The sequence below is a fragment of the Urocitellus parryii genome, chromosome 3 (assembly GCF_045843805.1).
Source record: "Urocitellus parryii isolate mUroPar1 chromosome 3, mUroPar1.hap1, whole genome shotgun sequence".
Taxonomy (NCBI): domain Eukaryota; kingdom Metazoa; phylum Chordata; class Mammalia; order Rodentia; family Sciuridae; genus Urocitellus; species Urocitellus parryii.
The window spans coordinates 136,005,860-136,031,805 of NC_135533.1; the positions used below are offsets into that span (position 1 = coordinate 136,005,860).

At 44.4% G+C, this 25,946-nt stretch overlaps 1 protein-coding gene across 1 annotated transcript in view; it reads right to left on the minus strand.

The window, feature by feature from the left end:
• The window catches only part of Cfap251 (cilia and flagella associated protein 251), a 65,826-nt gene that overhangs the window by 14,074 nt on the left and 25,806 nt on the right, over window positions 1–25,946 (minus strand). The window contains exons 10-20 of the mRNA XM_026403016.2: window positions 25,050–25,100; window positions 22,419–22,633; window positions 19,950–20,144; window positions 18,973–19,223; window positions 18,495–18,646; window positions 17,080–17,253; window positions 15,820–16,004; window positions 11,209–11,323; window positions 10,282–10,445; window positions 6,268–6,358; window positions 5,924–6,067 (exon numbers count right to left, since the gene is read on the minus strand). Of these exons, the coding sequence (XP_026258801.2) occupies window positions 5,924–6,067; window positions 6,268–6,358; window positions 10,282–10,445; window positions 11,209–11,323; window positions 15,820–16,004; window positions 17,080–17,253; window positions 18,495–18,646; window positions 18,973–19,223; window positions 19,950–20,144; window positions 22,419–22,633; window positions 25,050–25,100 (1,737 nt within the window). The remainder of the gene's footprint in view (window positions 1–5,923; window positions 6,068–6,267; window positions 6,359–10,281; window positions 10,446–11,208; window positions 11,324–15,819; window positions 16,005–17,079; window positions 17,254–18,494; window positions 18,647–18,972; window positions 19,224–19,949; window positions 20,145–22,418; window positions 22,634–25,049; window positions 25,101–25,946) is intronic.

A 25,946-nucleotide genomic window follows, 5' to 3' on the forward strand; every position in this document is an offset into this window, starting at 1 on the left:
AATCAAAAGTTAAGAAGAGCTGAACTGCCATGGCTCACAGAGGAAGAAGAACCTGGTGTTTTGGGGGGCCTTCCAGGAAGGAGGCCGGAGGAGCCAGGGTAGGGGAGAGCTGAGTGGGATGGAGGCCAGAGAGGAGGCCCCCATGGTGGCTGGTCATAAGGACTGAGAAAAAGAATGTCTAACAGCAGCTTGAGGTGAATGTGGCTTTGTGTGACCTTTCCTGATGACTCTTGTGGGAGTGGGCTCTATGTGGAAAGTGGGGGAGGGAAGGTGTCAGGCCTGGAGTAACGGGGGTGCACAGAACCTGCACATGCACAGGCAGAACCATGAGATAGGGAGCGCACAAGCCCCTAGAGCAACCACAAAACTCTGGCTGGCTGAGGCCAGGGTTCCAGCTGGTTTTGGAGGCCTCAGTTTAAATCAGGTTATATGTACAAAGCAGGAAGCAACATTCCTCCCAAATCCCATCCCCCAGAAATGGTATCGTTAAGGGTTTGGAACTCAGTAGCTCAGTGAGACCCTGTCTCAAAATAAAAATAAAAAGGGCTGGGGATTGAGCTCAGTGGTAGAGCACCCTTGGATTCCATCCCCAGTACCCCCTCCCCCACAAAAAGAGGCTTACAACATGTTCCTTCATGTTTTCCTAGGCATATATAAACTCATATAATAAAGAAATTTGCCTTTTTCCTTTTAGTAACAAATTCTGTATATTCTTTCTGGATCAGGAAGCATGCGTCAATCCCACTTATTTGCTTTTGGAGGGGGAGGGTGCTAACGATTGAATCCAGGGGCGCTTTATCAGTGAACCACATCCTCACTTCTTTCTATTTTTTATTTTGAGATAGGTGCTGAGGCTGGCCTCAAACTTGTGATCCTCCTATAGCCTCTCAAGTTCCTGGGATTATAGACAGCTACAGATATGCCAGCTCAATCTCACTTTTTAATGGTTACTAAATGTAGGGGTGCCCTATTTTATTGATCTCATCTCCTGTCAATGGACATTAGGGTTGTTTTAATTTTTGCTGCTAGAAACTATCCTGTAATAATTGTCCCTTCCTTATGTGTATTATTGTACACTGTGAGACTTTTCCTGTAGGATATACCCTTAAAAGTAGATTTGTTGGGTAAGGAAGATGGCACACAGCTATAACTCCAGCACTCAGGGGGCTGAGGCAGAAGAAGGATTGAAAGTTTGAGGCCAACCTCAGCAAGTTACTGAGGTTGTCATCAATTTAGCAAGACCCTGTCTCAAAATTTAAAAAAATTAAAAAGGACTGGGTATGTCGTTCAGTAGCAAAATTCCCCAGTACCACACAGACACAAAAAAAGTAAACTTGTTGAGTCCAAAATAAACACATTTAAGAAGACAAGTAGTCTTTTATTTCCTCTCCGGACACTCCTAAACAATGTCACCACTCCTGAACACAGCGGACACATTAGGGGTACCTGATGATCACTCAGAGGTCAAATCATAAAGTCAGGGATTCTGCCTTCCTCACTGTCCTTGCAGTCAAATGTGGCCCATGGGCACCATTCACTCATTTACTCACTCAGGTAACACTTGCGGAGTGTTCACTTTGGGGGCACTTTGCAAGCACACATGTGTCTGCTGGGATTCGCCTTAAATTTATGGAACTAAGTGGTTGCACGGTGTTAATTCACTACAAAAACTGGTCAGGATTATACAACGCTGCACAAGTTAAACAGAAGAGAGGCTGGAAGTGACAGCCAAGGAACCTTGCACAGGGGCCCCTCCAACACGATGCTCCAATGTCCTGGAAGACCTGATGCATTTATAAAGATGGGAGATGAAACATTCTCGACATCATAAGCTATATAAACTGGACACCTAGGTCCTGGCTCCTTCGATAACATTGTACACTTTACTAATCATTCATTTAAAAACATGGTTTATAAGAACTGCCCCCTCTGCCTGCTTTAGCTGTATTCTGTGAATAGCTTCCTGCAAAACAAGGGAAGGGCTAGGAATTCTTTGGGGAGGGTTATATTCTTGTATTATTTGGCTTCAATTTACCACGCTGACTAGCTTCAAATCCCTGAGGCAGATACTATGATGTAAGAAGAATATAAATACTATATAGTTTTAGCGGGGCTGGTTTGAATCTCTGTGCTTGAGCCTTTAATGTGCCCAAGTGTTAAAACACTCTATTAGCTAGGCCAACTTCTTTGTGCAGCTTCTTGGGTACGGGGGACCATTGCATCTTAATAGGATGGATGTGTTCCATTAACCACAGAAAAGCCAGAGTTGAGAAGTCTCAAAGCCTTGAAAAGATTTTTTTTAATCACTATAAATCTGACATGAAAAACAAAAGATCAGAAACTTCTCCCTGTGCAGCTTCAGATATAAAGTAACTCATCAGCTCACAAAGCCTGCACACTGGTATGGGGCACATCTGGATCCCAGGGCCTTCAGAAAGTGTCTCCAAAGAGTAAATATATTCTTTAAAGTGGATTTAAAACCCCAGTCCAAGGGATTTATGAAGATGCTGACGTCAGCCCTGAAACTCCCCATTTGGGTTGGGGATGGGCGGATGCAGGCGCCAGTGGAGACCTCACACTGCTGTTTTATTCCATTTTTTTTCAGTTTTTAATTTGTAAATAATTATCAATGTCACTTTATAAACATTTGCTATAGACTAAAAATTATTTTTCTAGGAGCTGGGATTATAGCTCAGCGGTAGAGCCCTTGCCTCACACATTCGAGGCACTGGGTTTGATCCTCAGCACCACATAAAAATAAGTAAAAATAAATAAAGATATTGTGTCCATCTTTAAAAAATTATTTTTCTAGATACCTATTATTCATCAGCAAGGTTTTGGTAGGTTTTTATGCATTATTATTATTATTATTTTTTTTTTGCCAAGGATAGGATAAATGTCTACTATTGTGTATTTTTGGAATTTTCTACCATAAAAAGTCAAAAATGAGAAAAAAATCACCATCCCATCAACCTCTTAAAAAGAACATGCCATTTTGATGAGAAATGCAGGATGAAGAAGTATTGGTGTGGGGGTACCAGGGATTAAACCCAGGGGTGCTCTACCACTGAGCTAGACCCTAGCCCTTTTTAAATTTTTTATTTTGAGACAGGGTCATGCTAAGTTGCTAAGGTTGGCCTGGAATTTTTGATCCTCCTGCCTCAGCCTCCTGAGTTGCTGGGATTATAGGCCTGTACCACTGTGCCCGGCAGAAGCATCCCACCGAGTAAGTGCCTACTCTGTGCTGGGTGCTGCCTGGCCTTTGTTCTTTAGTCTCATGGCAACACTGAGGTTGCAGGCTTTTCCAGCCTCATCTTAGAGTCAAGGATCCAGGAACTCAGACTATCTTTGACATGACTTGCAGATCCAGCAGCTAGGAATGGCCATCAGGTCAACTAATTCTGAGTCCCCTGCACTTCCCACCAAGATCGGCTCCTTTTCTTTCCTCAATCTTGAAGCACCAGGCATTGTGCCAAGCAATCACCCAGAGAAGATGGGTATCAGTTTAAGATACACGTTTAGCTAAAAAAAAGAACCACAGATACAACCACGAAGGTGAAATGCGGTGGAGTGGGGGCAGTAAGGTGTGAGCTGGGCTTTCCTCAGGAAATGAGGTTTCCATAATGGAGTGAGCTTGGGGAATGCTCTAGTGTTCATCACTTACAGATTCCTGAGCCCAGGGACCTTTTAAAGGTCTGAATAGTGGACCCCATTTTTTTTATCCTATGTAATTCCACCCCCCACCGCCCCAGCCACATGGTGCTGGGGATTGAATCCAGGGAGGTGAAAATGCAGAGTGCCAGGCCCTGTACTTGGAGACGGATTAGTTCCATCAGGGATGTGACCAGGAATTGGAAATTTGAGGACATTCTCCAGATAATTCTGATATGGCTGACCAGTTTGGGAACCAGCATTGGAAGGTTAGGTTTGGAAAATATAGCTCTAAGAATACTATTTTGTTGTAGTTGTTGTTATTTGTTTGTTTGTTGTTTTTAAGATGAGGTCTTGCTATGTTGCCCAGAATAGCCTGGAATTCCTGGGCTCTAGTGTCCCTCTGGCCTCAGCCTCCCATGTACCAGGGACTATAGGCACAACACCAGCTTAAAGAAAACCTCTACGTAGGCCGAACACCCCTTCTTGGTAACAGTGTGGTACCAGTCTTGAGTTTACAAAATGCACATCAGAGACCCCCTCTGTGGCGCTTAGAGACCACCTGGTGTTCAAGGTCCTCATTTAGGACTCAGCCATGGGCTGTGGGCTCCAATGACTCATTTCTCTCTCTAGATGCTACTTGAAAATAAAAGCCACCTTCAAGCACACACAATACATGATTCTGGGTAAGCCCCTGGAGCTCTGTCACCTGATATGAACATCAAGACTCCGCTGGGCTTCAGGGGTTGTGTGTGCCTGATGGCAGGCAGGTAACAGGCCACAGTGTTGGACAGCAGCCAGGCAACATGGGGCCAACAAGTTCATGTTCTCTGACTCAGTCATTCTGCTTCTCAGAATGGCCCAAGAAAATAACTAGAGAAGTAAGCAAAACCCCTGCTCAGAGACGCTCATCACAGCTGTGTCTGCTGGCCAAATACTCAGACCACCTCTGTGTCCACCAGCTGGGGGATTGTTCACTTGGGTACAAGCTTCTAAAGGCAGGCCATCAAGGAACTTTCACCATCAACCTCACCAACCATTCGTTACTGAGAATGCTGATACATGTACACACATACATACGCACGCCATTGAATGCCAATATATACACACACACATACATATTTACACCATTGAATGCCAATTCTTTGTTTAAAATATAAACATATCTTTCTTTATATAGTGTGTATATACATACATATATATCCACCAAATCATTACGGTGATCATCTCTAGTTTCTATTTTCCTCTTTACAGTTCTATTTTTTAAATCAGAAAAAGTTATAAAATTAAAATATATCCTTTAGAGAGCATGTTTTCACAGATTTTATGGTAAAATGGAAAGTGCTTATGATATAATATTAAGTAAAAAATAAGATAGAAATATAGATTCAATTTAGTACCAATTTTTTAAAACTAAAAAATTATTTCAAAAAGCCTTTTAAAACTATGTATGTATGTGTAAGCTGGGTGCAGGGTACATGCCAGGCTGAGGTAGGAGGATTGCAAGTGTGAGGCCAGCCTCAGCAACTTAACGAGATCTTATCTCAAAAATAAAGAAAAAAAGAATAGGAGATTAGCTTATTAGTGAAGTGCCCCTGGGTTCAATCCTCAATATCAAAAAAAAAAAAAAAAAAAAAAAAACAGTTCACTTGAGGATGCCCCCCTGTGCTGATTCTTGTCCCTGATGGGAGCTCTTGCAGTGGGGTGTCTCTGCCTGTCTCTGCCGTGTGACAAATGACTGACTGGGCTCCTCCTCAGACCAGAAGGGCCCCCACCTCCCAGAGATGCCCCATTAACACACGCACTCTATAGTGACAATAAAAGTGATTGAAATGCCAAGTTCTTCCTCCATGCCCAGTGCCCCCCAGGGGTCCCCTCAAATCTGAGAAGGCCAGGGTGCAGCAGGGTGCTGTCTGTCCAGTTCCAGAACCCGTGTTGCAAGTCCTGGGTTCCCCAACATGGAACTTCCACAAGGAACACATCTTTGGGGAATGGCACGCATCTTTCTATTTGTTTGGTTTTGAAGTTGGGGGTCTCCCCGTGTTGCAAAGGTTGGCCTCACAGTTCCCCTGCTGCGGCCTCTAGAGTAGCTGGGATGGTGTCTTTATTGTAAATCAGTTACTCGGGAGTGCATCTGAAATGCCCACAACCTTCTTTCTGATCCATTTATGTAAGAAAAATGTTAAACTTCTACTCTGACCTATAATTATCTTCCCAGAGGTAGTTGTTATAAATAGCGCATCCACCCCGTTCTTGTTTCTGTCCTACCTACCTTCTCTTCGGATGGGTAAAAGCCAATTGCTCTCATGACATAAGGAACCTCCGATAGGCAAATGTGTTCCGACACCTTCCTGGTCTCCATTGTATCAATACCTTGACTGCGGAGCTGAGAGTAGTAAAAATAGTCCTCCAGCTCCTGTGTGGAGATGAAATGGAAACACAGCATTCCGGCTTAGGCAAGGGTGTTAAGAGTTCAAGTACATTCTCTACAAAGTATGTTTTAAGCTTAGCAGGGAAAGGAGTTTGGGAGAAAAACAACAAGGGCCAAGCCCAGGCGTGTCTCTTCTACAGACTTAACCAGATGCAGCAGGAAGCATTTATTCTGAGGACAATTACCCTGTAGAACTTTCCTTCCCTGCCACCAGACACCAGACCATAGAACGGGGTCAAGTCTTCACCCCCAAGAGAAACCGCAGCCTCCAGGGCACTGGAACAGCAACAGAAAGTCACAATTAGGAGGCACTCATGCTCCAACACGGCCCAGGCAGGGCTCTGCCTGGAGCAGGGCCCTCTGAAGGGCACTGAGCCACCAGTCCAGTGCAGGTCTCTGCCAACTCCGTCAGAGAAGGCCCTCTGTAATAAGCCAGAGACAGAAAATTCAATGTCAAGTGTGGGACTCGGTGATACAGGGCACCCACCTTAATTACGGGTTGTGTTCTTTAGCTGATAACAGGGCAGGTGCTTGATGATTTGCTTGCAGTCTTTGGGGACCACATCTTTCTTAAGGGAGGGTAGGTGGGTGTTTGTATTCTGAAACCACATACTCCCAAGCAGAGCAGCTTTACAGGTAACTTTAGACTCCAAAAGGTTGGGAAACCGTGCAGGTGGACCGCCAACTCTAATTGCTTTCACAAAAACTCAGGAGACCACAGGGACTCATGCCAGTCAGACAAGAATAACCCTCTGCTCTCTAACACAGGGTCAGATTTCCAAAAGTAGGTCTTTTAAGTGGTAAGAAAACCTACTTTGGTATAAGACTGACTTCGCCATATAAAAGGCTAATAAGCTAAAATCTTTATAATATTCCAGTCCATAAACTGGGCTTCTGCTAACTGGCGATTGGCCCCTCCGCTGGGACATTAAAACATTGCAATGCGGCACACTGTGGGGAAGGGGCTCCACATCTGGAATGTGGAGCCACAGGGACGCTTGCAAGCTGTGGACTGACTGTGGGCAGGAAACTTGACCCCAGCCTCCGTTTCCTCATCTGTGAGGTGGGAAGGTGCACAAAGGTTGCTGGAAGGATCTGAAAAGTAAGTGTTCAGAGAGGATTCTCTGCCAGGCCCTTGGTCTCTTCCTGTGGAGTGTGTTTGGAAGTGGGGATCAGGGCAGCAAGCCTGGCTGTTCGGGATCCCAACCCCACGTACTCCATTTAGTCCATTTGAGCCGTCGACGTACCCCACACAGTGAGCTTCTTCACCTCTATGTGGGGATAACAACAGTGCCCACCTCACAGGACAGGACAGCAGGAGGGACATGTGAAATGCACTCCGCACAGGCCTGGCCCAGAAGAAAGACTCCAAACAAAGTGCTTAGAATCACTGTTACCATGGAAACAGAACCGCCATGCCCCTACCCTCTCTTACAAAGAGATACCCACAAAACTGTCTTGCTGTCAGGGCTCTGCCCAAGCTCAGTAGGCAGTGCCAGGGCTTGGGCACCTGGTGCCTTCTCCAAGTAGGCTCAAGGTCCCCTCTTGCAGGGCCTGATCCTCACCCCAATTCCTGGCTCTGACACTGGGCTGTGGAGGAGGTTTCAGCCCTCGGGGTTCCCCCACCTTCAGCCATGTGGTCCTGGAGCAGGGCAGGGACCCAGAGGAGCCCATCACTACCAAGGAACCCAGATGGGAGGCTGCACGAGCTCCTGGCTTTCCTGGACAGCCCAACACTCTGGGATCTGCTGGTCAGGACTGACCACAAGCCCTGCTTCCTGGCCGTGGTCAGCTGATCCAGCGGGGCCAAGGACTGTATCAGGATTTCTCCCACCAGGGAAAGAGGGAGAGAGACTCGCTCGCCCTCTGATAAGAGCTACAATTTGTGAAACCGAGGAACTGTCAGTGGCCACACTCCTACTGAGAAACTAAACCTAGTTCTGCAGAGAGAAGCCAACCGCAGAGCCAGGCAGATAGAGATGGGGGCAGTGGCAAGTGTCACTGTCCCTGCTCCTACTGCCACACAGCTACACAGGATCCTGATGACCTTCTCATAACCCCCCACCTTTCTGCCTAAGTTGGAGAAGGCAGAGCAATCATAATGGTGGTAATTGTTACCCTCAAGGCCAGTCTGAACTCAATGATGATGCTCCCATTCAACAGATGGAGGAATTGAGACTCAGAGAAGTTATGAGACTTGCCTGATGTCATCCAGTAAATAAGTGGTGAAGTTAAGACTTGAATCCAAGTCTCTGCTTTTATCTGAATAGGGCGGCAGGAGAAGAGGAGACAGCCAGGCTGAGCATAAAAAGGGAATGGGGGATTTTAAAACACATGCCAGGGAGAGGAAAAGGGGCGCACGCTAGCAAAGGCGGCGAGCAGGAAGGGGAATGTGGGACGAGCACCGGGAGGGTGGCAGAAGGGGTGCTGGAGAAAAAGCTCTGAATGCCGCAACCCCAGCGTCTGGGCCTGGACACGTGCTAATTAGAAGCATCGGAACACGAGGGGATCTGTCATCTTCCTTTCACCCTAAAATTCTGCCATCAATAAATCTAGTAGGAAATCTGTTTGTTTCCTTGTTTAGGGTTTTTACATTTCTTTCCATTAGTGAAGCGCCGAACATATTAAGTCACCAGAAGCAGCAATAAAGTGCTAATTAGTTTATAATGATCCTTTGTCCCCACAACAGATTAAATTGAAATTCTCAGAAGCCTGGACTCTGGCCAGGCATGGGAAAGCTACTGGAAAGCAGGTCTTTTGGTTTTGTTTTTATTAATCCCTACCCTTCTAGATCCCGGGATGGCTGAGAAGAGGACAAGAATTAAAAAGGGACGATTGCTTTCCCAACAGGGTATCACCTGCACTAAGGTTGCAGGTGGCAGGTGAGGTGGCACGGAATCAAGTACCTCACACAGGACATGCCCAGGAAGGGCTTTTCAATGGAAGCGCTCACCTCCGGCTGCTAACGCCCCACACCCCGGCCCTGCTCTCTTGGGTGAAGGCTCAGATTAAAGTCAGAGCTGCAGCTGCCATCTCAAGCCACCTGGGCACCAGAGTGGACTCCTCAGGCTATTTTCACTCAAATTCGTGTTAAGAGGAGAAGCCTGAGTGTCCGCTGTAAAGAGGAAGGTGTGTGCTTGGCAGGAGGAGGACTTGAATCAAGTTGGGAGCCATGAATCAAGTTGTGTTTTTGAGGAAGGAAGGTGCCTCCAAGCTGTCTCTACTTACCCCTAAAGTCACACTATTGGGAAAGGTCTGAAACAGAGGCAGAGTGGGGACACCGAGAGGGTGATCTCGACTGGGAACCTGCTGCTGAGTGGTTTGTTCCATCTCCGTTGCAGTTGACTGGATTTGAGTAGCTGAGGGGATCATTTAAGTGCTTCTCCCTTCTTTCAGTGAGAAAGATCCTGAGCTCATAAGTGAATGCTCTCATCAAGAAAAGGGGAGGTGATCATTCATTGCTGCATATGTAGCTTTGCACTAAATAATACTTTTTTTTTTTTGAGACAGAGTCTTGCTACATTGCTGAGGCTGGCCTTGAAACTGTGATCCCTCTGCCTCAGCACCCCAAATTGCTGGGATTACAGGTGTAATCTAGCTACATTAGGTACTTCGCATATATTATCCTTACAAGGGACCTGTAAAGGTTTCTATTATTACCCTCATTCCCAGATGAGAAATCTAAATATCAGAGATATTAAGAAACTTCCCTAGGTCCCACAGCCAGCAGATAGGCCCCATATTCAAACCCATGTCCCTGTACTCTCTGATGTTCAACCCTAGAATCCTCCAGAATCACCTTAGGTAGAGGTTCTCAGTTCAGGGCAGGAAGGGTGAGAAGAGGAGACTGAAAGTACACATTTCAAATAGTACTCTAATTCTGTAATGTACACTTTGGAGATTCAGCCTAGATCTTTCCGGCTGGTGTGGATGTGACAGTGAGGGGTATTCAGGGAGCACGGGTGAGTCGAGGTGGACTCGAATAACCTAAAGCATCAATTCAGTCCCATGGCCCGCGAGACTGCACGGCAACTCTTGGTCTGCACAGTAAATAGGTGTTACAAGAGGGCATCCTTCAAGTCAGGCTCTGTGACATCCTAGCACATGGTAGGGCTCCACAGCTGTCAGCTGCTGTTGAGTGCAAAGAAGGGGTCTACCCTTGATGCCTCCCTCAGAGGCCAAGGTGTCCCGTCACGCACCTTAAGTTGACTTCCCACTGCACCACTGAGCGGTCCCGTCCTCCTGCTGTGAAGGCGTAAGAGCCGTCATAGGAAAGAGCCATTCCGGCCACCCCATCCGGGTGGCAGACAATAGCGCATGTCTTGTGTGGATTGCCATCAACTGGCAAGATCTGAAGTCCAACCTAGGAAGGAACATTCATTCAGTCTCAGGCAACCGGATCCCAACCCAGGCCTGGCCGGCTGCGTGTCACCTCCTGATCCATGAGCTGCAAGAATCTGTGTGTCCAGAACCATCTGAGGGTGTGGGAGGCATGTGGATTGTAGCTGAGCATCCATTTACTGGCCCTTGCTGGGGGAGATGGGCGCCCCTCACAGCTTCGCACATGAGAGACAGGAAGCCTTCCTCCCTATCCTCACGATCAGATGCCCAGGGGTTTCCAGAATAATTCTTACAATCTATGACTTTCTGCTTTTCTACATAGATGATTTGTGAAATGTACAACTAGGTATAACTAATTTTCATGTCTTTAAAAAGACTTTTCCAAGGGCTAGGGTTGTGGCTTAATGGTAGAGCACTGGCCTAGCACATGTGAGGCACTGGGTTCGATCCTCAGAACTACATAAAAATAAATAAAGGTAATGTGTCCATCTGGAACTAAAAAAAAGAAAAAGATTATTAAAAAAAAAAGACTTTTTTTCCATCCTTTGGAAAAAGAGGGCCACATGTCTTCACTGGAGATACAGAAAATACGGCAGGTCTACCCTCAGTTACTGGCCCAGAGTCCTTTTTACTAATCTAGCAATTTTTAGTATCATATCACCCTGGATGGAAGTGGTTACATGCGGCCAGCAGACCAGGTGTCCTTGAGTCTGTCAGTCCTTGGGACTGACTGCTGCCCACAGGTGAGAGGTAAAGAGTAGAGGTAGAGAGCAGAGGGCTGCTACCTTGTCTTTGTTAATGAACACCAGGTAGCGCCTCTGTAGATCCAGGGTGGTTTTCACCGGGAGGACCTGCGTCTGCTTGATAGGAGATCCGTAAGTTGGCCCAAGAAGCGTCTTTCTGGATGGGAAAAAAAGGAATGGATTTTTAAATTCCACAAATCTAAACACAGGCTTCGGTGGGGACTCTGTGGTCATGATGATCTTATGCATTTTTTGATTCTGAATTTCCTGTCTTGTCACTCAGCTCAGCTGGGATGTAAGAGCCCTTCCCAGTCCCTGAGAACAGCTGCTATAAATAAGAGGCAACAACTCCAAACAGCAAACGCTCTGGGGAGCCGGGCTGTGAAGAGTGCTTGCGGGAGTCTCGCCGCCAACTTAAAGCGCATGTGAACAAGAGACAAGAAAGAAGCTGCAAGGAAAGGATGCTCATTGGCAGGACAATGAGAGCACCCCAGTCCCAGCGTGAGGCCCCAAGATGAGGATGACATCTACTCTTTGTTCCATGTGTCTGATTTACACAGGTGCGTGCTACACACAGATTTCCAAAGCCCATCTGTGCTCATGCATCAAACTGCAACAGTGTTGGTGTCACTTCTCTAATTCAACTTTTCATTTTTCTTTTTTGAGATGGTGTCTTGCTATGTTGCCTTAAACTCCTAGGCGTCAGCAATCCTCCTCTTCAGCCTCCTAAGAAGCAGATACTTCAGGTGTGTGTGGCTGCATCTGGCTTAGATTCCTCTAATTCAGACTGTTTTATAACTAGGGCTCACTCCAGGCCAGGGCTAGATGTTCCCTGTGGCCAGCAGCATATAAGCTCAGGACCCCTTATTTGTACCCAGTGAGCCCTAAGGGCTTCTAACAGAATTAGGATGATTTCATGGATCATCATTATTAATAATAAATTTCAAAGTAAAGAAAAGGTTAGCTGCTATCTGTGCTTCCGGTTCCTTATTAGTAAGATAGGGATAAGGACAGCACTGGCCCCTACGCTGGCTATACTGGACGTCAGTCAAATTACTCAATATATATGAAGCCCTCAGAATGGTTTCTGGCACACAGCCACCTAACTGCCACCACATAACTGTATTATTAAGCCTATCGAACAATCTTATAAATTAATTATCTTTTTCTTCTAGCCAAAAAAGTATTATACACTAATTGTGAAAAATTTCAAACATTTAGACACATAAACCTATAATACCACATTGCTGCACCCTGTCCCAAGATAAGCCTGGGAAATAGATGTACATGATTTGAGAATTTCTTTTGTAATTATGATCTCATATGAAGTTAGAAGTATACTGTTTATGCTTATTTGGCAAGTTGCTCTATCTAATCTTATATCTTAAAGATATTTCCTTGTTACCATATAGAGGACTATCTTACTTTCTTTTTTTCCTTTTCTAAAAGCAGCACCGTGTTCCACTGTACTGACAAGCCATCATTTAACTAACCCCCTATTAATGGACATTTGGATTGTTTCCATTTTAAAACATATTTTCAAACAAGAGATCCTTTTACTTATGTCTTGGCATAACTGTGTGAGTACGTCTATGGGCTCCATTCCTAGAATTCAGAAGATATGATAAAATTTAATAGAGGGTGACAAATTGCTTTCCCAAAAGGTTGCACCAATTTGCACCCCCACCGTAGCGGGAGAGAGCGTCCGACTCCCATACCCTTGCCAGCACTTGGCACTATCGATCATTTTTATCTTTGCTAATATGATTTGTAAAAAATGATATCTTGTTTTCATTTGCATCTTTGATAGACTGCTGAGCATCTGCTCATGTTTATTGGCCTTTTTCTGTGAACTGCCTTTTCATGTTCTTTCAAGTATTTTTAAAATGTGTTTTAAAATTTTTTTGGATTTATCATGAAAAAGCAACTCCTTCCCCATTAAGCTGGGGTTATGAGGCTTTACTTCTCCTACAAATGGAAGATGTCTCCTGCAAGGGGTTTTATTTCGGAAGGACGCAGATGTTCGGAACAAGAGGTGGCGGCTGCACAGTACTGTGGCTGTGTGGGACTCCACTGCATTGTTCACTTTTAAATGCTGAGATTCCCGTTATGTGCATTTTATCTTTATAAATTATTTTCTTAAAAGATGACTCATGCGAGGCTGGGGCTGTAGCTCAGTGGCACAGCGCTTGCTTTGCAAGTGTGAGGCCCTGGGTTCGATCCTCAGCACCACATAAAAAAATAAACGAATGAAGATATTGTGTCCATCTACAACTAAAAAAATATTTTTTTAAAAAAAGATGACTTATGCTAATTTCAGATTGATCTCCAATAAGCAAAACTCCTAAATGTGTGGCTCGAAGTCTCTCTTGTTGATAGCCGTTAGCAGGAATTTCAAGCCTGAGGCATGCCATCCCTAACTCTCCTGCCCTGCAAATGCAGAGAATCTGTGGGATATTCTTTGCCCTAGAAATGTGCATCCATTAGAGATGATGCACAGAGATTCTAAAATCTTCCTAAAACTCTTCTTTATACATTCTTCAAGTGTTTTAATAGTTTTTTTCCCCCCCTAAATTGTGCTGGATTTCTCTTCCTACCATATAATGTGGAATTTCTTATTTTTCCTTATGCTTTCTAGGAAAAAAAAAAAAAAACTTTTAAGGAAGAAAAAAAGACCCCAGTGACCGGGGCTTGCAGGCCCTATCTCATCTGAGACATTCGTCACAACAGTGGTTGTCCTCTAACACAGTTGCTGCTGCGAGCTCTCCACCTACCTGCTCCCAGGAAATGCTGTCGCTCCCAATTTTGCTTGGCTCTGCCTCTTTCTAGCTAAACCTGAGAGGCAGAAAATCCCCTCCAGGTCTGTCCAGGCAGGACCCAAAGCCAGGCTGCACACGTCTGTGCAGTCTGTAGTAGAGGTCAGAGTCAGAGCGAGGTTTGAAGATCAAGTCTTGCCTGCCCTGCCCAGCTGCGTCACTGGGAAGACCTGAACCTCAGCAGGACTCAGGATTTAGAGGATGAAATGGATGATGAGTGCAGGCCTGGACAGAGTTGACATGCATCCATGCCCATGGGGAGGAGCAAGCCCAAGGTCTGCAGGTCCAGCACATCCTGCGGCCACCTCCGGCTGCAGGACCACTTCTGCAGGGAAGGTGCTGCACTCAGACACCAGCTGTGCATGCCCTAGGCTTGGCCTTCAACCTTCATCTACTCTTCCCTCGACGTCTCCTGTCTGTGGCTTTAAACCCTTCTTTCCTCTTGACCTCCAGCCCAGCTTACTTCATGACCTCTGGACTCAAGCACCTAAGCTGGGTATTCCTACGTGGATGATGAGTAGAATCTCAAACTTACCTGGTCTAAACTTCCAGTCCTGACTGTCTCAGACCTGTCCTTCCTCATCTGATTTGAGATCAGTCCTGCTGCTCTGGCTGCTCAGGCCAGAACCCTGGGGGCCTGACACACTCCTCTCACTTAGAGTAAATGCAGTAAATGACCACACGGTGAGAGAGTAGGTGCTGCTGAGCGGTGGCACGCAGAATGACGACCAGCAAACCCTGTTAGCGTTGCCTGCACGATGTACCCAGAACCTAACTCCTTCTCTGACACCCCTTGGGGCCACCATCATCTCTTACAATAGCCTCCTGACCTTGCTCTACCTTTGCCCTCTGTACCCCAGAGTCCAAAGCCTGGACAGAGGCCAGGTATCAGGTGCCCCGCCCAGGCTGAGCTCTCCCATACTCTCCCCTGCCCACTCCACTCCAACCAAGACTTCCTGGCATTTCTCAAAACCAGATGCTTTCTATCTTCAGTTCTCTTCATGTGCAGATCCTGTCTGGAGGTCTTTTCCTCCAATGCCCTAGCCTGCCCTTTCACCTCCTTCAAGTCTCTTTCTAATGTCACCTACTCTGAGGTATCCCCTGCTACCCTTTGAAAATAGCAGCTCCTCTTTCCCAGGACCCCACTCTTGGGGTCATTTTGCATGCCACCGCTCCCTGGCCTGGCACCTGCTCCCTTACCACCTGGTCAATTTCTGCATTTATTGCAAGAGTAAGCCTCACTATGGAGAAATGCTTTTTTTAAAATATGTATTTCTTTAGTTGTAGGTGGACACAATACCTTTATTTTATTTTTATGTGGTGCCAAGGATCAAACCCAGTGCCTCACGGGTGCCAGGTGAGCGCTCTACCACTGAGCCCCAGCCACAGTCTGCTGTTTTGCTTTTACCCCTCCCCCCTTCAGCACCTGGAACAGCGGCTGGCTCATGCAGACAGGGGACAAATGATGCCACCTTTGAGAGCCAGTTTTATTTTAAAACTTGGGAGTAGTCTGGTGAAAATATGGCTTTCTTCACATAGAAGAGCCAGGCACTGGAGAGCATCAGCAACCTTTCCTGGGCCCCAGGCTCTGTCTCATTCATTGATTCATGAGCATTGAGTTCTGGGCGTCCTACCTCCAAGCTGTACCAGGCTGCCGGGCTGTGTGACCTTGGGTGAGAACTACTTGTGTTTCTGTGCCTGAGTTTCCTCTGCAAAGTGAGGAGGATGATTATAGTAGCCAAAGTGTCCCGGGCCCTTGGGCGGAGACCTGAGACCTGAGATCTGAGACCAACAGACTGGGGGCGGAGGAGCTGATCCAGGCGAACCTTGCACTCACCTGCACATTTTGGTGGTCGAATTAAAAAGTTTCATTTTGTAGCCACTGTTGCAAATAAGCAAGAATTGCTCCTTGACGAGTGGCGGGTACCAGACCATACAGGTTGGGTAGTTGCCCTGGTCAGTTCGATGTATGTCCAAGACTTCCAGGTTGTCTTTGTAGCTCTTGATGAGATTATATTCTATCTGCAGAAGAACCCAGGAGGACACATGTGAGGACTGAGCTGGATGAAGAGCTCACTCGAGGAGCCTCAAGTTCTGGGTGCTGGCCTTTCTAATCCTCAGCCCACAGGGAGACAGTGTTGGCTCCCTCAGACTCACCTAGACCTCGAAAGGAAGGAGTTACCATACTGACTACTCCCCTGAGAAACAGGGCCAACTATATGGGCTGGGGATGTGACTCGGTGGTGGAGCCCTTGCCTAGTATAAGTAAGGCCCTGGGTAGTTTAATTCCAACTCCCTTCAGAGTAACAGCTGTGTCCATTTCACAGAGGGTCAAATATATGTTCACAGCAGCTTGCCCAAGGCCACGCAGTTAAGAAATGGTAGAGGAAAATTTCAAATTCAGGTCCAACTGACCCCAACTTGAACTCTTACAGTTATGTTATTCTGCACCCTTAATGTTATCTTGCAAACTCTTCAAGAGCAGGAACTAATTCACATCTAAATCTCAGCATTTAATGATCACAAATTAGTAACCTGCTGCATTTTCCCATAGATTTGTTTCAGTGGGTACTCCAAGATCAATGAATAGAATAAAGAAAAGCAGAAAAGGAAGGCAGAGGGGCAGTAGGGAGAGAAGATGAAAGGAGGGAGGAAGAAACCACAGATGGATACACTGAATGCTTTGGAATCCTTTTGACTTCATCCCGTAATATTGTGCTTGCACTGTCTCTCTTTTTATCTCCTGTCCTCTAGGAGCTTGGAGGGTTCAACCCGGGTGTCATACATGCTAAGTAAGTGCTCTAACATGGAGCTGCATCCCCAGTCTGAGTCTTCCATGCTGTGGGGGATACCCTATTCCCTTGCCTTCCCACTTGCCCCTTCCCAGGAGCCCCCACTTCAGGCCCCGAATCCCAATACAGTGTCACAGCTGTGTTAAGGCAAGATGCTGACTCGGGGAGGGTCTGACACTGTGCCGGGTACTCCTTGTCTCCAACAAACACACATTGCGGGCCTGTTCTATGCAAGATGCCAGGGATGTTGTAACGAGAATGAGACACAGTCCTGGAGACCAGGAAAACAAAACTAAACAGCTCACCAAGAGTCTGTCTGAACCCAGGCTCAGCAGCCTAGGCTCGTTGCTGTCCAGGTGAACCCCAAATAGGAGGCTTTGGATGCTTTTGCGGTGAGAGCGGAGTCTTGCTAAATATTCCCAGACCCTTTGTCCACTTTTAACTACTACCATGTACACAGCCACAGTGAAATTTACATCCTGGATACAAGCACAGGAGCAGAAGTCATTTTTTTTTTCATTTTATGACTTAAGAATCATATTTATGCTCTTCACAACAATTTTGCTTTTAGAATATCTTATCCACCCAGGCAAAGTGCCACACATCTGTAATCCCAGAGGCTTGGGAGGCTGAGGCAGGAGGATCTCAAGTTCAAAGCCAGCCTTGGAAACTTACCATGCTCTACGCAACTTAGCGAGACCCTGTCTCTAAATAAAATATAAAAACAGATGGGGATGTGGCTCAGTGGTTAAGTACCCCTGAGTTCATTCCCTGGTACAAAAAAAAAAAAACCTCAGAATTCTATCTTATCCAAAAAAATCTTACTCTGTCAGAACACGCAGTAAAATAATTTCACAGATGAGAAAATTACAGTTACAAGTAATTATAATATATGAGAAAATTACAAATAGACAGAGGTGGACGGGAGAAAAAGAGTTCATCTGACACTGGAGTCTTACTCTTCTTTCCAAGTCCCCCCCCCCCCATTCTCCATGGAAAAACCAAGAGCCTGACCCTTTATTTTTGTCCTCCCTTCTCTTTGTTCAGCTGCAGAAAATAGAAAAGGTACGACAGAGGCTGTGGTGGGAGAGCGCGGTCTGGAGGGACACAGATTCCTGAGCTGTGTGCCCCAATGCCTTTGCCCTGGCGAGAGCCACGTGCACCCCAGAGGAGAGGCGACTTGTGCAGCAATGGAGGCGCTCAGAGGCTGGGGGGCCAGGGAAGGTGCTGCTTCCCCCAGAAAAGCAGACCAGTGGTACAGGCAGGAGGGAGAGGTCAAAGGTCTAGAACATCCTTCCTGAGACCATGAGCCCTAAGAATAGAGGAAGGAACAGAATACAAAATGCTGGGTAGAGGATGCTGCTCTGAAATCAAGGAGATTTCGTCTTGTCAACAATGAGAGGCAAAGATTAAAAGAATAGGTGCCATCACAGAAGAAGCCACGTCTGGAAGTTCTGAGACCTAATCTTGTGCACAGGCAAAAGGCCTTCTACCTCCCTCACCCCTTGCTGGAAATAGCTTTATTGAGATATAATTTACATACCACACAGCTCACCCATTTAATGTGCAAGGTCCAGTGGTTTTTAGCACAGCCACAGAGTTGTGCATCCATCATTGCAACATTAGCATGTGCCGTCACCCCTACTTTCCCCGATGGGCTCTCTTTTGATCTTCAGTAAGGGTGCTAAGCCACGTGCCAGAAGTCAGTGAAGATACTTACAGCAGTCGCCATATACTGGGAGTCATGAGAGAAGCTGACGTGAGTCACACTGGTCCTGGAATACTTGAAAGCCTGTGGGGTTTCATTTACTAAGGACATTGCGTCAAGAATATAAACTGTCCCCTCGGTGAAGCCAGCTCCAAGCAGAGCTCCTGAAATGACAAGCCAGAGAACCCTGATGGAAAAAAGGACTTTATTCCATTTGAGAAATAGGGAGTCTGAGCCAGGCTTGGTCCTAGGTGCAGAGCAGACAGCAACCAGCACAACTGACAAAGTCTCTATAAGAGAAATAAACTGAAAAGGTGGACACTTGGCATGAGCTCTCAGAGAGCAGGAAGTCCACAGTGCCACAGCATTCTCAGAGAGAAGGCATCTCCTCTATCGGGGGCAACTGCCTGGAGCCCTGGCAGCTAAGGGCATAGCCCCTGTGGCGTGTTTTGGACTTGGAACCCGTGATAGATTGGAGAGGTGAACATACCTTCAGGGTTGTAGGTCAGACTCTGGATTCCGAGCCCTTTCTCAAAGACCCTGCTGAAAAGATACTTCTTCTTTTCATAATCCCACACTTTAATTATCCCACAGACACTCCCAATGGCGATTAGAGGTTGGTATGGGTGGCAGGAGATGGCATAAATGGCATCTTTGGGCTCTATGAATAACTTCTCAAGTTTGGTGCCATCTGTTGTTAAGTGGTACACTGAGGCATCAGATGTTCCAATGATAAAATTCCTGTTTGCCAAGGAGAGACCAAACAGTATCAGTGTTTGCAGGGAACGGGGCACGCCAGCCATTCTCTCTCTAATTGCACACGAAACGCCTCTGTCATCTGTAATTTAGTGACATTATTAACCCAACATCTCCAAAAATATACCACCAATACCCAACAGCCTCCATTTGCAAGTGAAAAAAGCCCACTTTTCTACATGTAAATTGAGTCATTAAGTATGCAGATGGACAGTCAGTTGTACAATTAGCTAATCTGCACATGCAAATATTCATTTGTGTATGCAAATATGGAGCTGGGTGCACACATACAGATGTGCCTGTAAAGACTGCAAGGGTAATTAAGCAGACTCACAGATAATTCGGTCTTGAAATGTTATGGCTATTAATTATCTAGCGCCTTTAACCACAGTGGCTGGGACAAGCTCAGCTCAGAGCAAGAGAGCAACTGTGGCCAAGGACTCAAGGCTCAACAGAGGTGAGAGAGAGCACAGCACAAGGACTTTCCAACTTCTAGTTACTCAAGATTCCTTATATTAAAAAAATGATCCAATGATCCTTCTCAATCAGCAAAGGAGACCATCTGTAAGCAGGTAAAGGGCTGAGGAGAAAGACTAGGCCTCTCCATTTCACATCCGAGGAACACGAGGAATATTCCACTGCTTGGAAACAAAAAATGACCCCAGACTTTTTTTTTGACATTCCAGTTGACTAGATTTATCAACAACTTACCTGACAATGAAAAAGTCACCTTTTAAAGTGCAGTCCGGAAGGAAGTTTGATTCCTCAGTAGGAGGATTTGCTGGGATATTTGAAAAGGATAGACTCCTTATGGGACTCAGTTTGAAGTGACTGTACCAGTTAACAATGGACAGGGTGCTGTCATAGAACTTAATGTTACCCCTAATGTCACCTGTGACAAGGTAGCTGAAATAGAGAATAACATGGGTTTGTTAATAGCAGTAATAGCAAGTATCATCTATTGAACACCTGACTATGTTGCATTCTGGGCTCTGGGCATGATAAGAAAAACTTCATTGAATCTTGTCTGATTTGTATCTAGGAAAAGTATGAGGTTGCCCCACTTTACAACTAAGAAATTAAGCTCAGTAAAATTGAAAAATTTGCTCAAGACCTAGAATTATTGGATTTAGCAAACAACAACAACACAGGATGCCCAGATAAATCGGAATCTAAGATAAGCAATGATTTTTTTGGTGGTGGGTAGGAAACTGGGGATTGAACCCAGGGACACTTTACCAATGAGCTATATTCCCAGCCCTTTTTATTTTGAAAAAAGGTTTTGCTAAGTTGCTTAGAACTCACTAAGTTGCTGAGGCTGGCCTTGAAGTTGTGCTCCTCCTGCCTCAGCCTCTAGAGTCAGTGGGATTACAGGCATGTGCCATCGTACCGGACTTTTTTCCCCCAGTATTGGGAATCAAACCCAGGGTCTTGCACATGCTAAGCAAGTGCTCTACCACTGAATTATACCCCCAGCTCATTTTAAATTTAATTTTGAGAAAGGGTCTCACTAAGTTGCCTAGGCAATCCTGCTACCCTAGTAGCTGGATACAGTTACACACCACTGTATGCTGATGAATAATCTTCTGAGTAAGTATATCCCAAATATCCCAAGGGACATACATATGCCCTGCAACCGTCTGACTAGACCACACAGAGAATCCAGGTGTTTCTGAAATAAAGTTCATGCACCCTTTCCTGATCTCCAACGTCAACCATATGCATAGAGGGACAGTGATTTACATTTGCTATACCATTATAGATGACAACCAAGTCAATCAACCAGCCCTCCAAAAACCACACAGGCTGGCAATGGGATACTAGCTGCTTCCAAGGAGGGCACTGTTCTAAGAGTGATCATAAACCCCTGTCCAGTCATCACAGTCAAAGGCAGTGTCGCATGACAAAATGGCTTTTATTTCCAGTCCTTGGATCCACCCCAAATGAGCTTTTTTTTTTTAAGACTGTGACACAATTATTTTGATGGGTAAGGGGAGTAAATTTTCTCATATATTATACACAGTGATTAAAGGAGGTTTCTGGTTAACAAGCAAGGCAGGTGGGCAGAGTAATGGGCTAGAACTTATTTTACTGCCCTCTGCTGGACAGAAGCAGCAAAACTGGCCAAGTGTTTTCCTTCAAGGGCTCCCAGGTCCTGGCTGGTTCTAACACCGAAAGAGGGGAATCTAGGCATGGTCTTCTTTGGGCCCTAAGCCCCAAATAATTGAGTTGACTATATCATCAATCACAGATCTCCTATGTTTTATACTCTGCTGGGTGAAGATGACAATTTGCACCTCTCTTTGTGAAACCACGCCAGGACCTCACTATTCCCCTGTATCAGAGGGAAGGCAAAGGAAAGCTAATGGGTCTTTTAAAAGCAGATGGTACTGTGACTCCAACCATATGAGTAGGTCCTCGTCATTGGGTATTTCCTTCACACTTCTGGGAACTTCTCTAGCACACTAATGATGGCTATCACTTACCTAGGGGCACCTCTAGGCTAAGCAGTGTGCAGAGTTCTACACACTTGTCTCATGAAAGCCTCATAAAATAACTCACAGAGAGACAGTGCTGTGGTGCCCACTCTGTGGATGGAGGGATGTAGGTTTAGCAAGGTTAAGTTTCTTGCTCAAGATCACCCAGCCAGGAAGGGTTGCAGCTGGAATGTGAACTCTGTTCTAAGCAAGGTTTAGATCATCTGTGAGCCTCCATAGTCCCTCAAAATGAAGTTAGTGAATTCTATAAAGTTCTGATGCATTTGATCTTCACACAATGCATAAATGTCATTTTTCAATCAGATAGAAACAAGATAGCTCTTTGAGTTATTTTTTTAAATGTAAAGTATGCAAAATTTGGGGTGCAAAACAAGTGTAATTAGCACCAAAGAAAAAACTTCAGTTACTTTTTGTTTCACCAACACAAAGGGATTTTTAAAAACATAACGCAGGCCTGTGATCTTAAAAAATCCAATTAGTACAAATGGGACTATAAAAAGAAGTAACTCCACCCCCACCCTTAGTTCTTGTTCTCACTTCTTTTCCTCAGAGGCAACCAATGTTCTCAGTTAATTATGAGTCTCCCCAAAAATATTCTATGCATATACTAAACATGTGTACAGAAAGAGTTCTAAAGCATTTTTACAATCATCTATAGCTACTTTTTAACTAGATTAATTACTTATCAACTGTAGTGAGCACGGTGATGCCCTCCCTCTGCAGATGTACCAGTTTACAGGGCTTGATGTAGGGAAAGCTAAAGAGGGTGGAGGAAGACTCTGGGGGACGGTGTACATCCCAGACGACCAGCTTCCCTTCCATCGTCGCCGAGAGTATTTGTGTTAAATTCAAGTGAAAGACGGACTGGCTAAATTTTCCCACAAGCTTGTTGAATGTCTGTGTTTCAAAAGACAGAGTATGAGTTATTATTGGTAATAAATACAAAACAAAGCATTTGTCAAAAATGTAACATTTTTATAATACTGTGCTGAAATAAAATGAGGAAAAAAATAAAGGGGAAAAAAACATAAAGAATCACTAAAGGCCTTCTCCCATGGCTCTTGCCATGGTCCTGACAGTCCTGAACCTCCTAAAGTTTACTAAGAGCAAATGATGGGTTGCGTACTGCATTCAATTAAACTGCTTGTTTAAAGCAAATGAAAGAGTAGGTAATCACTGTTTATACCAGGCCAACTTCTACAGAGGTTTCAGAGGCTGATAAAGAAATTGATGTCCTTCATGAGCAAAAGCATGCTCTGGTTGTAACATATCATAAAATAATTACCCCAGTTTCCTTTGATCGTGAGATATTTTCACATCAGTAAAAATTATTTAAACACTTATATAGAAATGCCCTAAATAAGAGTCCTTACTAAATTTGTACTACAAAATAAGGCACTAGGCCATTTTTCTTAGGCAGTGTCTTAGAGATGAAGTATAGAAAGAATACAGAACAGTGATAAAAGCCTTTTTAGTGAATGTTCATGAAATAAATGAAACTCAGCAATGTGAAAAAGCAGGTCTGCTGCCTAGTTCTCTAAGTATGCCAAGAAGATTGTGGGGTTGTGTCCTCTGACCCAACACAAGAGGATTAGTAAAGAAAAATTGGCCAAACAAGAGCACCAAGTTCTTTCTAAGAGCAGCACTGTTTCAACATAAGGCATTTTTACCATTTCAAATTGCAGTAAATGCTCATTATTTGCTGATTCTGTACTTGCAAATTTCATCTACTTGCTAGAATTCATTTGTAACCCTAAATCAATATAGTACTTTCATAGTCATTTGCATATGTGTGTATTTGCAGTATGGCAAAAAAAAAAAAAAACTTGACTTACATGACACATACTTTCCCAGCTGAAAGTCAAACAAGGAAGGGTTCTGCCATCACCTTGTTGATGGACCTTTATTTATTTATTTATTTATATGTGGTGCTGAGAATTGAACCCAGTGCCTCACACATGCTAGGCAAGTGCTGTACCACTGAGCCACAGCCCCAGTCCAGGGTTCTGCCTTCTTATTTCAGTTCTCATACTTTAAACAAATGTTCTTTCCATTTAGTGCTGTGTGGCACACATTTTTTGGTGTTTTTTGTTGGTGATTTCAGTATTTAAACCAGCCCTCAAACTTAATGCTGAAGTGCTATCTAGAGTCCTGAGTACAAGAAGGCTATGATGTGCCCTGTGGAGGAAATGCATGTCAGATGAGCTTCATTCAGACATGAGAAGTTCTAGTGCTATTCATCATGAGCCCCCTGTTAATAAATCAGTGTTGTATATTAATGGTGTCTTTAAGCAGAAACATGCATAAAATGATGCTGAGTGTTAAAGATGTGACCAGGGGCTCACAGGAACCTACTGTATTTCCCCTGGGAGTAATGGGTCACTATTCACTAATTCAGTACTTGCAGAGACTTTATAGAACATAGCTACCTTGATTAATGAGAGCTTACTACTTTTTATACTCTCATTTCTGGAAAACAAGTTTGCACACAGAACCATCTTTCCTTATGTCCATTCATTCCATCTTTATTTTTTTCTTTTGGCATATCCTCTTTAAAAGTAATTTTTACAAATCATACTAAGAAAGAACAGGAGCAGTAAAGTCACCATAAAGTGTTCCCTGAGGGCAGATTACGTTGGCATCAAAGGGAGGAAATGCTGTAGTAGACAGAAGCCCCGTTCCAGCTCCGGTGCAGGGGCTTGAAGTAAGAAGGTGAGAAGAAACACTTTCTCCACATCTGGTTCCCTACCTTCTTAAATAGCTGAACACACTCTTTAAAAAATTATTCTGAAACTGAGCAGCTTCCTAAGAGATCTACTCATGTCCGGCTACTCCACTGGCACGACTTCTAATTAATTCTCATTCTTTGTCAATATGCACATAAACACATTATAAAATCCATTGCTTTTTGGATATTTTCTTATATATGGCATTTTCCTTTTTTTATTTTGAGAGAGAGAGAGAGAGAGAGAGAATTTTAATATTTATTTATTTATTTTTCTTAGTTTTCGGCGGACACAACATCTTTGTTGGTATGTGGTGCTGAGGATGGAACCCAGGCCGCACTCATGCCAGGCGAGCGCGCTACCGCTTGAGCCACATCCCCAGCCCAAGGCATTTTACTTTTAACAATATTTCTGTTGTTTTCAACTGACAATTTGATAAGGGCAAAGGACCCAAGTAAAACTTTTCCAATTATTTCTCAGTGGTTCAATATTAAGACATTCAAACATGATCCTAAACAACTGAGCTTGCACATACACAATCCTTCTCCACAGAATCTGGTATATAAAAATGCAACAGGCATACTCACTTTTTCTGTTAAGAGTGGGGCACTGTGAGCAAGTATATTTTTCTCTTCACACTGATAAGCAAAGGAAAAAATAATCACTACCAAAAAATAAAAAAAGACCTAATTTCCAAAATAGGAACTACATATTAGCAAAATCAAAACAAACTTATCTAAACAGGGTCAGAGATTTGCAATCTCTAGAGCTAAGAGAACCTACCATCTTAAGGAACTTCTAAAAACATTCTCAAAGAAAAGCGAATACACAGAAAATGCCAGAGTGACTGAGACTTTAAATGGTAGTTAATAAGAATTTTAATTCTGCATTAATAAGCCTTTAAAGCTAAAATAAACAGCTGAAGCAATGAATATTACTGACAATTAACAAGTCAATGTGCTTTTGTTTTGCATTTTTTAAATTGAGGCAAAATGCACTTAACATGAAATTAACTGCTAACTATTTTAAAGTGTATAATTCAGTGGTATTTATTATATTTAAAATGCTGTGCAACTACTGCTATCATATTTTCTCTTTTTTCCCACTATCACATTTTCATCACCCCAAAAAGACCCTGTAACCAACTCTCCCACCAAGCCCCTTATAACCACCCTGTCTATGGATTTGCCGATTCCTGCATTTCACATAAATGGAATCAGACAATGTGTGACTTTCTGTATTCGGCTTCTTTCATTTAGAAAAAATGTTCATTCACATCACAGCAAGTACCAGTACTTCATTTGATAATATTCCATTGTATGAATTTGTCTCGTTGTTTACCTATTCATCAGCTGATTGACAGTCGATGGACATATGGCTTGTTTTGACCTTTTGATTATGGTGGAGATGCTGCTCCAATGAGTATTTGTGTAGCACTATTTGTATGAATGCCTGTTTTCAATTCTTTCAGGCATATACCTTAG